Raw genomic sequence first — 12,094 nt, forward strand, 5'->3', positions numbered from 1 at the left:
GGGCCCCAGCTTGGGCCCATCCTCGGCCCCCGCGTCCTGCCCGGCCTGGACGAAGCCGCCCTCCTTCTTGGACTTCTTCAGCGAGCGCTGCCGCTCCAGCAGGGCCTCGGGGGACCCCGGCTGGGCCAGGCCCCTCGCCTTGGCCTCCGCCTCCGCCTGCAGCCCCGCAGACCGGTGATGCCAGTCGATGATGCGCGCCAGGAGCGGGGACTCGGAGTCGCAGTCACAGGCGCTGCCCTTGTAGCCCCAGTTCACCCACCAGTGGTTGGCGACGTCCTCGATGGTGGCTCTGCGGTCGGGGTTCACCATCAGCATCCACCGAATGAGCCCGCGGGCGTCTGGGAACAGAGACAGAAAGAGTCAAGCACTGAGTGGAGAGCGTCCCGTCCCCCTGGGGACCCCGGCAGGGAGCTCCCGAAGGCCAGGCCGGGTCTGCCCAGCCCCACAGAGGGCACAAGGTCAGCACCCGTGGCCCGGCAGCTCCTCGGGGCCCAGACGAGCAGCGCGTACTGACCACCACGCTCCCTGTGCCCCTCCTAGGACGGCTCGGATGAGCATGGTGCACGGCGGCAGGCAGAGTGCACAGGAGCTCACCTGTCCAGGTGTGGTGCTCATCCAACACCGGGCAGGGACAGCCCGAGGCCTTGGTCTCGGCCCGGGCCCTGGAGTCAGGCCCGATGAGCGCCCTTCTTCCCTGATGCCCTGAGCCACATGCAGAGAGCCGATCTGTATCAGCTACTCCGCCACTTACACCTTGCGCTTCCTGGAGATTCTCCCTGTGAACGTCAGCAGCCAGGGAGTTAGGGGAGAGGCGCAGGGGGGTGCTGTGGAGACCCCCACTCTTAGGATCAAACCAAGACCGAGCCCCCATCAGGCTTGAGTTCTATCCCAGGAAGCTGCCACCAAAGCAGCCATCCTGGCCGCCTCGGTGTCCTGAACTGACTCCAACTCTCCCCTCTGGTGCTCCTTTTGACTTGGGGAGGAGCCAGCAGTCTCCAGGACCAGATCCGGGGAAAAAAGCGGATGCGGACACCTGCAGGTGTGACGAGCTGCCTTTTCGTCACTCTCGGAAGCAGCATTCGTCATATTTTTTATCACACCTCGTAAAACACTCAGGAAAGAGGACTCAGCAACCGTCCCGAAGGTGGGATGAGGGGATGAGTGTGTTTGAAGCCAGGGGGAATTCTGAGGATTCACAACGATGTCTGCTACTTTCACCATCCGTTAACTTAGACACCTGCCCTCCAGCGCAGCCACCCATGTATTCCCTGGCAAGGCAGAGCCAGGGCAGGTGACCGGCCAGCCTCCCCGCCCACACCCCGGGGCACCCACCTGAGGGCTGCGTGGGCTCCCGGTACTCTCCGCTGCTGATCTGCCGGATGAGGTTTTTGTGATCAAACCCGTCAAAGGGCATCGTTCCGTAAACCAGGGTGTAAAGCAACACACCCAGCGCCCAGCTGTCCACCTGCAGCAGGAGGACAGGAACAGAGGAGCTGAGAACCACTCCCAGCCCCAGGAGCTGCACCTCACACCGGGCAGACAGTGACTGCAGATGACCTTGACAGCAGTGCTGGCGGGGCTGCAGCAGACCCAGTCTATCCAGAAACCGTCCCACGCAGGTTATCTCCTCCCTCCTCCTCTCTCATCGCACACACATCTACACACAGGTCTTTAAGTATTTTCTGTAAGAACACTGTGTCTTCACTTTTTAAAAATGATGGTTTTATAAAACTGACAACATATTCAGCTCAATATTTCCTTGATTTCATTCTATTGCCAAACTTTAAGCTTTTAAGACATACTAGTCATTACTGTTTCTACATATATTTTGTTCTATTGCATTTTGAAAATGTATTTTACTCATCTACTCCTTTCTTGTGATTAACTGTATTTGCATATGTGTTCGATATGTAACACACAGGAAGCTGAGTTAGCTAAAGCCACCTCTCTCCTTTCTTGTTTGCATTTTAGGATGTCAGGGTTTTTAATTAGTAAAATATATTGGCAATACATAGTAACTGTAATCATCTTGGTAACTGAGATGTACCTATGGCTTCTCGGTCACTTTCGGTCCCCAGCCCACTGCCTCTTCTCCCTTCTTCCCTCTTTTCCAGGTCCCCTTCCCATCTCCAGAGTCTGCCTCCCCCTTTCCTACTGTTACGGCTTGTATAATGTGTTCCTATAGCCGGATCCAGGGTGTGTGATACTGGTATTAAGGGTGCGTGGTACTAAGTTAATCCACCGATGGGTTTAGCACAGTGCTGGGTGTGGATGATGGGAAGGTACCCATAATAATGTGGATATCGGATGGCACCACCCAATAGGCTTGTAGTCCAGATGGGACAAAAAGGAAAGGGAGGCTCAGTGCTTGCAGCCTCCTGCCTGTTCTGCCATGGACTGTTTCTCTCTGCCAGGCCTCCCTGCCATGCTCCCGTGCCTTGGAGCCAGCCGACTGTGGACTGAAACCGCTAGAGACTTGAACTAAAACAAATGTTTCATCCTTTAACTGTGGATGTCAGGTATTTTGTCCCAGCAACAAGAAAAGTAACTAAGACACCTACCATCTCTCTTTTATTTTGCTCTTTACAGTACTTGTACTCTGGGTTTCTCTCCTCATTCTGTAAACAACAAAGCCTGGATGATTTCCAGCTCTGTGTGACATGTGGATGAGGCACAAGGCAGCTAAACGGTTTCTCCAGAGGGGTAGTGGGTAGATGTGCGACTGGGATGCGGGCCCTTCCTTCCTAATGCAAGAACTCAGTCCTTCCTGTAACTTGTTCAAATCGATCAGGGGCTGCAAACTCAAATCTTACAAAAACCAGGCAGAAACAAGCAAGAAAAGAACACACAAAAAAAGAACTGAGACAGAATGTGAAGGGTTGGGCTCAGACATAAACTGTAGAGTGCCTTCCCCCAACTTTGGGCAGACAACTACCCAGGCCAAATGCTGCCACGTTGAAATGCAGGCCCAACACTGCAAGGGCTTTTGAGTTTTAAAGAGAAATCGGAAACCAGACTTTTCTGTGAAATCCACCAATTATTTAATGTCTGTTCAATTTTTTTACAAAGACAAATGTGGCCAAGTAAAGCATGTTCAGTGGCCAGATCACAGACTGCCAGCCTGTGACCTCATACATTTACCTCCAAAACCAAAAAAGCTTTATCTACAATACCTAAAGAGTTGGTGACTTTCCTCTAGTTTTGTGTTCATATAATAGGGAAAACCTGAATTCAGTCCAAATCTAGAAATATTATTGAATATATTATAATATATTCATACAATCAGACATTGCATTGTCATTGCAAATCATGTTTTACTAATAATTGGGAGATACCACAATATAATAGGTTCATAGAAGGCAAAATATACACACGTATGTGTACTGCAGTATAGATATCTTGCCCTTTGTTAATTTGATCTCAATTACTTTTAGATGGTCCCAATTACTTTTGTACTCTCAATTATTTCTGAAGTGTAGATATCTACGTTGGAAAAGTCTCAAAGTCACAAAAATATTCAGTGCTTGTCTCTTTGTGGGACTGCAGGTAACTTCATTTCTCCCTAGGGTTTTTCTAGATTTTCCAAATGTCCTTAAGGTGTGTATATTATTGCTTTTATAATCACATGAAGACAAGTTTTCTTTGCTTCCTTTAGGTTTTTGTTTTTTGGGGGTTGTTGTTGTTGTTTAAGGATTTCCTAGATCTGGTTCTTGTCCCCCCGTCTTCTACGCCAGCTCCTCTCCCTACACACCGCAGGCAGCCCGCTCACCTCAGGCCCTCGGTAAGGCCTCCCGTTGACGATTTCAGGGGATGCATAGAGTGGACTCCCACAAAATGTTTGCAAGAACTTGTCCTTCTGGTACAGGTTGGAAAGCCCAAAGTCAGCAATCTACAAAGAGAAGCAAGACCCAAGCACTGAACTGTTAGAATCTGCAATGAAACCACTCGTACTACAGAGAGGGAAGGCACTTAGGTCACCAACTTCTCTCCAGTCCTGCGGTTTCTTCAGTGGACCACTCAACACAGCAGGGCCAGTGTTTCCCCCACCATCCACAGCATCCTTTACCAGACCTGCAGGCTGCATGCCCAACTTAACACTCTACTGACACTTCGGATGAGGCTCACCCTGTGAAATTCCACAGAGTGGCCTTCATCAAGAAACCAAAGACTAACAGAGGCTGACAAGGCTGGGGAAGAAAGGAACCCTTCTACGTTGTTGGTGGGAACGTAAACTAGTACAACCTCTAAGGACAGAAGTAGGAAAGTCCCCAAAAAACGAAAACTAGAAACTCCACTCAACTCAGCTACTCCCCTTCTAGTATCTTCTCAAAGAGTTAAAGACATCACACTACAGCGATAATTCACACCCGGGTTTACAGCAGCACAATTCACAATTGCTCAATCTGGGAAGCAGCCTGTATGTCCATCAACAGATGAAAGGATACAGGAAATGTGAAATTTATACATAATAAAGTACTTTTCTGGCGTAAGCAAGGATAAACTTGAGACATCTATAGGAAAACGGGTGCAACTTGATACTAAAATATTAAGTGAAATAAATCAGACCCACAGACTTAATTTCACATGGTTTCTCTTACATGAAAAACCCAAAATATAAATAAAGAGCAAGATAAAAGATAATAGGAAACAGGGGGATACATCTTTTGTAAAGGGGAAGGGAACCAACAGATGGAGAGTGTGGAGGACTAAAAAGAACTGAGATATGTACCGACTCCCCACAATAAATGTCACTATTATGTACTGCACACATATACTAATAGAAATAAACCTTTTTAAAAAGGAAGCATGTCCACAAAATCACCAGCCTGGTGTTTCTGATGAACAGGACAGTGTACAGAGCCCCCTTATCTGGCCCCGTGGGTGCCTAAGACCTGGGAGCGTATGAACCCCATCATTCTGTGGGGGGTTTTTTCTATGCACCATATCTCTGATTAAAGTTTTATTTATAAATTAGGCACAGCATGAGATTAACAATAATCTCCAACAAGAAAATAAAAAAATTAGGGGACTGGGGATTTAGCTCAGTGGTTCGGTGGCCTGCCTTGCAAGCGCAAGGACCCGAGTTCAATCCCCGGTACCAAAAGAAAATAAAACAATTAGAACAACATACTGTAAAAAATTAAATGCCAACATCACAACTCTTTCACTTTGAGGCCACGGTTAAGTAAAAGAAGGGTCATCTGAACACCAGCACTGTCATACGGAAACTGATAAATGGGATGGTCTCTGAGTGACGGATGGGCTAGAAGCATATACAGTGTGGATACGCTGTGCAGAGATGGTCTGCTTCCCCAGTGAGTCGGAGGGGTCACAAGGGCTCATCACACTTTGCAGAAAGGTGCAGAGTTTAGAACAGATGAGCCGTGTCTTTCTGGAACTGTCTGTACAATTCACTTGGGCTGTGCAGTACCGCAGGTAACTGACACTGGAGAGTGAAGCCTCAGATAAGGAGTCCCTGTGTAACAATGCATTTAAAAGTCATCCCTCTGTGGTTACCCCAAATCACAGTGCATTCACAGAGCCCCGCGTATCACCATGGAAGATGCTAGCTATGAAAGGACACTACTCTCACACCGAGCAGTCATCCTTTCCCTGTGTGTGACCAGGGATAAGATGCACACAGAGGGCCGAGTCACTGTATCTCACCCACACTCTGCCACGGGCAGCTCAGCAACTCTGAGCCTCTGTTTACTCATCAGAGAATGGGAATCCATGGTCCCTAGTCAGCTCTGGCTCACAAGACTACTATGAGGGTAATAAAAAACAAAAAAGCTAAGGCCATGAGTGTAAATGTGCTTCATAATCTGCAAGATCCGTGGGAATGACCCCCACCCTCCCACCAGCACCTGAGCCTCTTCCTGCCCTTCTCTTGTTGGTTTCTTGGAGTTTCACCTTATTGTCCTTCACCTCAGCAGCTTTCTATGTGTGTGTGCTCATACACGAGGCACAGGTGCACACTGCAGACTTGCACACATCCATACACACCATGCATGCACATAGTTGCCTTCCCTACAGACTCTGGGTCCCTGGGCAGCAGGCAGGACCCACATCCCCCCATCTTTGTATCCTCTGCTGCTCAGCACCTGCCCTCCAGCCACCCCATCATTAGAACAGCCATGACATTGTGCAAAGCACAAGACAGTGAATAGAGGATGAAATAACAGCCATTCGCTTCATTACTACTCATTGCGTAAGTTCCGATTACCTGCATTCTTCAACTTAATCCTAGCAAAGCTGCGTCTGGGCACCAATGGGAACGTGTATCCCACGCTACTGAACTGCGCATCTGAGAACACCTGCACCAGGTCGACTTCATTGTTTTGGGTATCGGACGCCCATTTTTAGAAGCCCCACTTAACGAAAGAAGAACCAGAGGCTAAGGGACGGGAACTGTTAGGCAGTGATGTTCACACCTATGTCTCTCCAGGCTGGGCCCGCACGCTATGCCCCGCAGGGGACTCGCACTGTGCACACCAGCCTCATCCTCACACACTGAGCCCGGCCCCCCACCCGGAAGAGGATCGCAGGGCGTCCCCCGGCTTCAGCCTATCTCTGGCTGCTGCTGCACAGACCTCAGACTGAGTGCGTCTGGGGCAGGGACGGGGGAGAGCACACGCTGTAGGGCGCACGCACACACTGGCACCCCTGGCCCAGCCTGGCACCTGGCTCGCTGCACGCACAGCCAGCCTGAGATACGTGTTTTTGTTCTGGCTGCTCTGGGCCCCCAGATTGATTGATGCTTATCAGCCTCTCTCTGTGAAGCTGTCACTGCTGCCGACACAAGATGAATAGAAACGCAGATTAGCCCATGTTCTGGGCTCTGGAACAGAAATGCAGTATTCATCCACTCCAAGTTCTCAAGCCCTCGGCCGCTCAGAGTGGGATCAGCGCAAAGATCCAATGCCACCCGGAGCTTCTGTCAACTACCAGCGAGAAGACGATGGCCACTGGCCACAAAGCCAATCAGAGCCTGTTTCCCCAATCCAATGGGGGTCCGAAAAGCACGTACCCAACTGTGCTGTGGTGAAGACTGAGGACATAAAGCACATGAGAGGCTCCAGCAGTCACTGGCACGGAACTGGAGCCACAGCAGTACTCGCCTCACATTTCTACATCCAGGCAGGTGATGTTTCCAAGACCCCTGAACAACAGACTTTACTCCAACACCAGAGACTCTTGGCAGCGAAGGAATAGCAAAGAATTAAATAATTGTAAATCACAAAACGAAAAGCACGATCCTTCCTGGATTCTCTCAGCGCTCAGAATGGAGTGAGGAGCAGGTCTCGCTGGCCGCGGGGCCCACGGTGTCTCCACACTGACGGAGAGCACAGGCAGCCAGCGTCACACACGGACTGAGCGGTGCTACTTGGCTCCCATCATATTTATTCTGAGCTTACCTTCTATTCACATAAGGGACACTGATTTCCACTTGAAGTCATTACTTAGGGCTGCTTTTTCCAATCACCATCACTTTATTAAGCGGCTTGAACTAAACAAAAATATTACATCAAGTAGCAGGGGGAACAAGAAAAAGCAAAACCCAACCGTAAGTGAAGGAAAAATTAAAAATTAAAATTTTGGAAAGTGAATTTAAGCATCATAACAAAAATAATCACATCTTAGAATTGGTTTCCATGTGAATAAGCCCTCAGAGATATCTACCTTTCAGTTTTCAGAGAGGGGCTCCTCGTGTCTCCCAGGTTCGGGGTGGCTCCCCAGCCCCACCTTGTTACAGAACCGAGCTGCGCCCCACCCCACGGGGCTGCTCTGCTGGCCTGGACCCTGGAAAGCCCGTCCTTCATGGGGAGCTGCTGTCACTAGCAATCCTTCCTAGAGATTGCCTTGCTAAATGGAAGTCACAGTCAAAAAGACAAATTAGGAGGCAATCATTCACATTTCAAAAGGATTAACCTCATTACACCCCAAGGAACCTTGAATGTGGTGCAGTAAGTGAAATAAACCAGACAGGAAAAGACACACGCTGTCTGATCCCATCTGCGCGAGGTCCTCAGAGGGGACAGATGCACAGAGACGCAGAAGGGAGGTTGCAGGGGACTGGGGAGGGGAAGTCCGGGCCCAACCAGGGTGAGGGTTCGGGTTCTCCAGAAATCCTGCCACCAACGAATACGCACACCTCGATAGGGCAGGTTTACGTCAGCCTGTGTGTGTTTTACCACCATAAAAAAAAGGATTCATCTCAGATTACTGTGAAAACAGCTCATCTGGTTTGGAAAAAAGGAAGCAATACCTCGCCAGCCTTAACGGCCGAAGAGGGAGCTGATGACGACAGCTGTGGGCCCGGCCAGGACGGAGCACAGTGCAGAGCAGATGGGAGACTTCGAAGCCACGAGAAGCCGGGGCTGGTCTGGCCTCGTCTGACCAGGCCAACCACAGGACCTGCCAGGTGACTTGGTTCCCCATCCTCGGAAGGTACTCGTGACAGAGTCGGTCCCAGGTGTGGAGAGGACCCCGCGCTGTCAGGCAAGTGAATTCGAACTCACAGCGCTCACCACCAGGAAGCCCCGTCACATGTGTACAAAACAGGCGCGCAGGTATGGCGAGCCACGGGCAGCACGGGGAGCAGCAGACTGGGCTCTCGCAGCACGGGGAGGAGCACCCGTCATCACTTCCACTTTGCGGATGGGGAGACTGAGGCACGAGGTGGCCAAGCAGCTCAGCCTGGCGGTGAAGGGGCTGAGGAGGAACGGGCTCGCTGTGACTGGCAGGGCAGACTGTCCCGCCCCCTTTGTGGCCTGCAGTTCTCTGGCCTCGCTTGACAGTTGCTGCTGTGCTCCTGGACGGAGCAGAGGGGCAGCGAGGGGCAGCTGTGGTCTCCAAAGATGGAAGCTCACCCCCACGGCTTCCTTCCCTTGCAGGGCTCCCTCGCATTGCTTTCCTGTGCATCCCCCGAGCCCAGCTCTATCACCGCTGCCCCTGGAGGCTTCTGGAGGCCCACGGCTTCCTGCACACCAGTTCCACAAGGGACAGGGAGAGGGAAGACTTCCTGGAAGGAGAGGCACTGAGGGAGCCCCAAAGAGGGACAAGCAAGGAGAGGTGGAACGGGCGAGGGGGACAGACGGAGCTACGCATGCTCAAGAGCCCAGGAAAAGCCTGACGGACTTGAGGAGTTCAAGTCCCATCAAGGGGCCACACGGCCCCGACTAGCGACGCCCCGGCCTCACCTGATGAGGGAGGGAGCTTCACCGACATTTACACCTTGTGTTCATGCATTGCTGCCCCCCAACTGGAAGCCTGAGCCCACAGGGCTCCCTCCATTCTGCGTGCGGACACAGATGCAGATATACACATGTGTGCACACACAGTGCACAGAAAAATGGACAGGCCAGCTGATTCAGGCAGGAACACAAGGTTCTCACACTCACAACCCAACCGGAGCCCTGTCCCAGAGCCTCTCTCCTGTGAGCAGAGGCTCACTCCACCACCTCCCCAGGTCCCTCTGCCCCAGCTCTGCCGGGAGGTCGGCTGACCCGGCCTCAGCCGGGTGGCGTCTGTGCAGGAGCTGTCGATGGGAATTGTCGGCATTCCGAGCTCCCAGAGTGGAAGTGGGCCTGGCCCAGCTTTATTAATTGCAAATTAATGCTGTGCTGGGTGCTATTTCCGTGCTTGCTTCTTCCACCAGCAGGAATGCAACCCGAAGCTGTGCATTGCTCTCATTCTTTCTGCCTGTGACCAGAAGGGTGGATATTTTTAGAAACCACGCCCTCTCGCAGTGGCCAGATGAGTGGTTTCCAGATGCCAGATGTGCACTGTGCAAATCCACATCAGGCAGGGAAGGGAGGAGACGGGCGCGAGCTACACGGCTCACGCCGCCACAGCAGTGACTGGGGCAAGCTAAACCAGGAGCAGCCGAGCACCCAGAGGGGCTCAGCTGGCAGCGCTCCTGGCCCGGCCCAGGTCTGGGCCCTTGGGAACACAGTGTCCAGCTGCGGCCCTGTGGCTGCTACCTTCATCAGCCAGCGCCTGTTCTAAATGCACCCCGGCAAGAAGCCACGTGGGAGGAGATGAGGACACAGCCAGAAGACAGATCGGCACCAGCTGAAACACGTGTGAAAGAGCCTCGGAAGTGGGTGTGAGATGAGGGGCATCTGCCCCGGAAGTCAGACGTGTGAGCTCCTCTCCCCGAGCGACAATCCTTCACAGCAAGCCACACACTCTTCAGAGTCCACGGGAGACGGGCTGTGTGACACGCTTGCTGGAATCAGGCACGAAGACCTCAGGCTCCCTTTGTGACCCTGGCGCTCAGCTCAGACCTTCAGGGTGCAATCACTTAAATACGGGGTTGGAAAATGATCGGTAAAGTTCTTTCAAGCTCTACGATTCTCAGGTCTTAGGAGGGTTCCTTGACCAAGTACAGGAAGAATAAGTGACTTAAAAAATGGGAAGCCTTAATTCCTGTTTGGGACACACGTGCACGTGCATGTGTGAGATGCCAGCAAAAGTCCTAAGGAAAGACCAAGGTGTGCCCAACCCTCACCTCTAAGCTCCTCTCCCTGGGCCATTTGCTGCATAATTCCGCACAGATCTGGGAAGGGAGGCTTATGCAGATGAGCTGCTCCCCAGCAGGCCCCACTGTCCCTGCACAATGGCTTTCAGAATTCTACCCCTCCACTGGGGAACTGTATGACTCGGCAGGAAGCTATGCGCCTTATCGCTTCTGGGACTACATCATGGGACACGAGGTCACCCTGTACCATGGAACCTAATCCCTGGCTGAGCTCACATTCCAGGCCTTGTAAAGACTGCATTCAGTTCTGAGCGCGCCAGGGGCAGGTGGCAGGCAGAATCTGGAGGGAAAGTCACCGAGGTCGATGCATGACACACACCCTTAGAAGGCCAGGACCCGATCCTCCAGGCAGGGCCTGCCCGCCCCTCCCCAGCACCCAGGGCAGCTGGCTTGTGGCTCGATTCCCTCTCCTAGGGCCGGCACTAAAGCAGGCTCCTGGTGCAGTACCCCGGAAGAGCTAATCGCTCTGCGTATACTGTCACCATACTGATGCCCTGGCACTGGGCACAGCTACACAGCACTGCTTAGAAAATACTCATTCAGAAAAGAAGAAACCAATAGAAACTAAACCCAAGACAGAAAGTGGCAGCCCTAACTGACAGGTAAGGTAACTAAGGCTGAGACTGGTGAATAATTTACCTCAAATTTGCAGTCAGTAGGAGGCAGGGTGGCAGTGAGGGCCAGGCTGAAAAGCTCCAAAGCCACAGCCCTCCACTTCAACCCACTGGTACCCAGTGCTCACAGCTTCTAAAACTGAATGTACAGGACATCTCATAGACCCCGATGCAAGCCGGGGAGTTGTACAACGGAGGAAACAGGGCTTCAAGGCTTTCTGAATGTCAAACAGCTGTTAGTCAGGGAGCCCAGAACCTTTCTTTATACCCCTTCTGGAACAATCCACCTTCTCAGCCAGAAAGGGAGAGAACTGAGACTTCACTTCCTGCTCCTAGGCAGAATGGCTCAAACCAAGTCGCGTCCTTACTCCCTGGAGTAGGTAGAAATACGTGAGTGCGCTCAGCCCTTCTCCGGGATGACGGGCCATAGGGGCATGGTTTCCAGGGGCCTCTCAGAGGATGCTGGGGCTGGTGTGGCTGCCACGTGGTCCACAGACAGAACCCCAACACCAGAGGACCCCATCATCCCGGGCAAGGCAGGGCTCTCCATACCAGCCTCCGACTCGCAGCAGCCACCACAGAGAGGAAAGGGCAGGATCGTTCCCAGGCTTTGTCCAGGCCTGGGGACAGGCCACTAACATCACGAGAGGTCAGTGAGAGGCTTCCCGTGGAGCTGGGAGCACTGAGCCCATTTCATCACGAGGCCCACGCAGTGTGCCGAGCTTATTTTTAAACCGAATTTACTTATTTTGCAGATGTGATCAAAGGGACACTGGGAGTCTCCCCTGTCGGCCAGGAGAGCTTTCTCCAGCTCCAGCATCAGCCAGCAATAACACTGGCCCAAAAGTAAGCCCCACTGTGCTACTTCCCAACAGCAAACAGTACCCCTTCCACCAGGCTCGAGCCTCAGGGCTGCCCTCAGGGCTGGGACAGC

General features: G+C 52.2%; 1 protein-coding gene across 1 annotated transcript in view; it reads right to left on the reverse strand.

Moving 5' to 3' along the window:
• Nuak1 (NUAK family kinase 1) overlaps positions 1–12,094 on the reverse strand; it is a 47,001-nt gene that overhangs the window by 3,509 nt on the left and 31,398 nt on the right. Inside the window, exons 5-7 of the mRNA XM_033763507.1 lie at positions 3,770–3,889; positions 1,333–1,465; positions 5–338 (exon numbers count right to left, since the gene is read on the reverse strand). Of these exons, the coding sequence (XP_033619398.1) occupies positions 5–338; positions 1,333–1,465; positions 3,770–3,889 (587 nt within the window). The remainder of the gene's footprint in view (positions 1–4; positions 339–1,332; positions 1,466–3,769; positions 3,890–12,094) is intronic.

This window comes from Fukomys damarensis, unplaced genomic scaffold, assembly GCF_012274545.1.
Source record: "Fukomys damarensis isolate Sample0158 unplaced genomic scaffold, DMR_v1.0_HiC HiC_scaffold_15, whole genome shotgun sequence".
In the NCBI taxonomy this organism is placed as follows: Eukaryota; Metazoa; Chordata; class Mammalia; order Rodentia; family Bathyergidae; genus Fukomys; species Fukomys damarensis.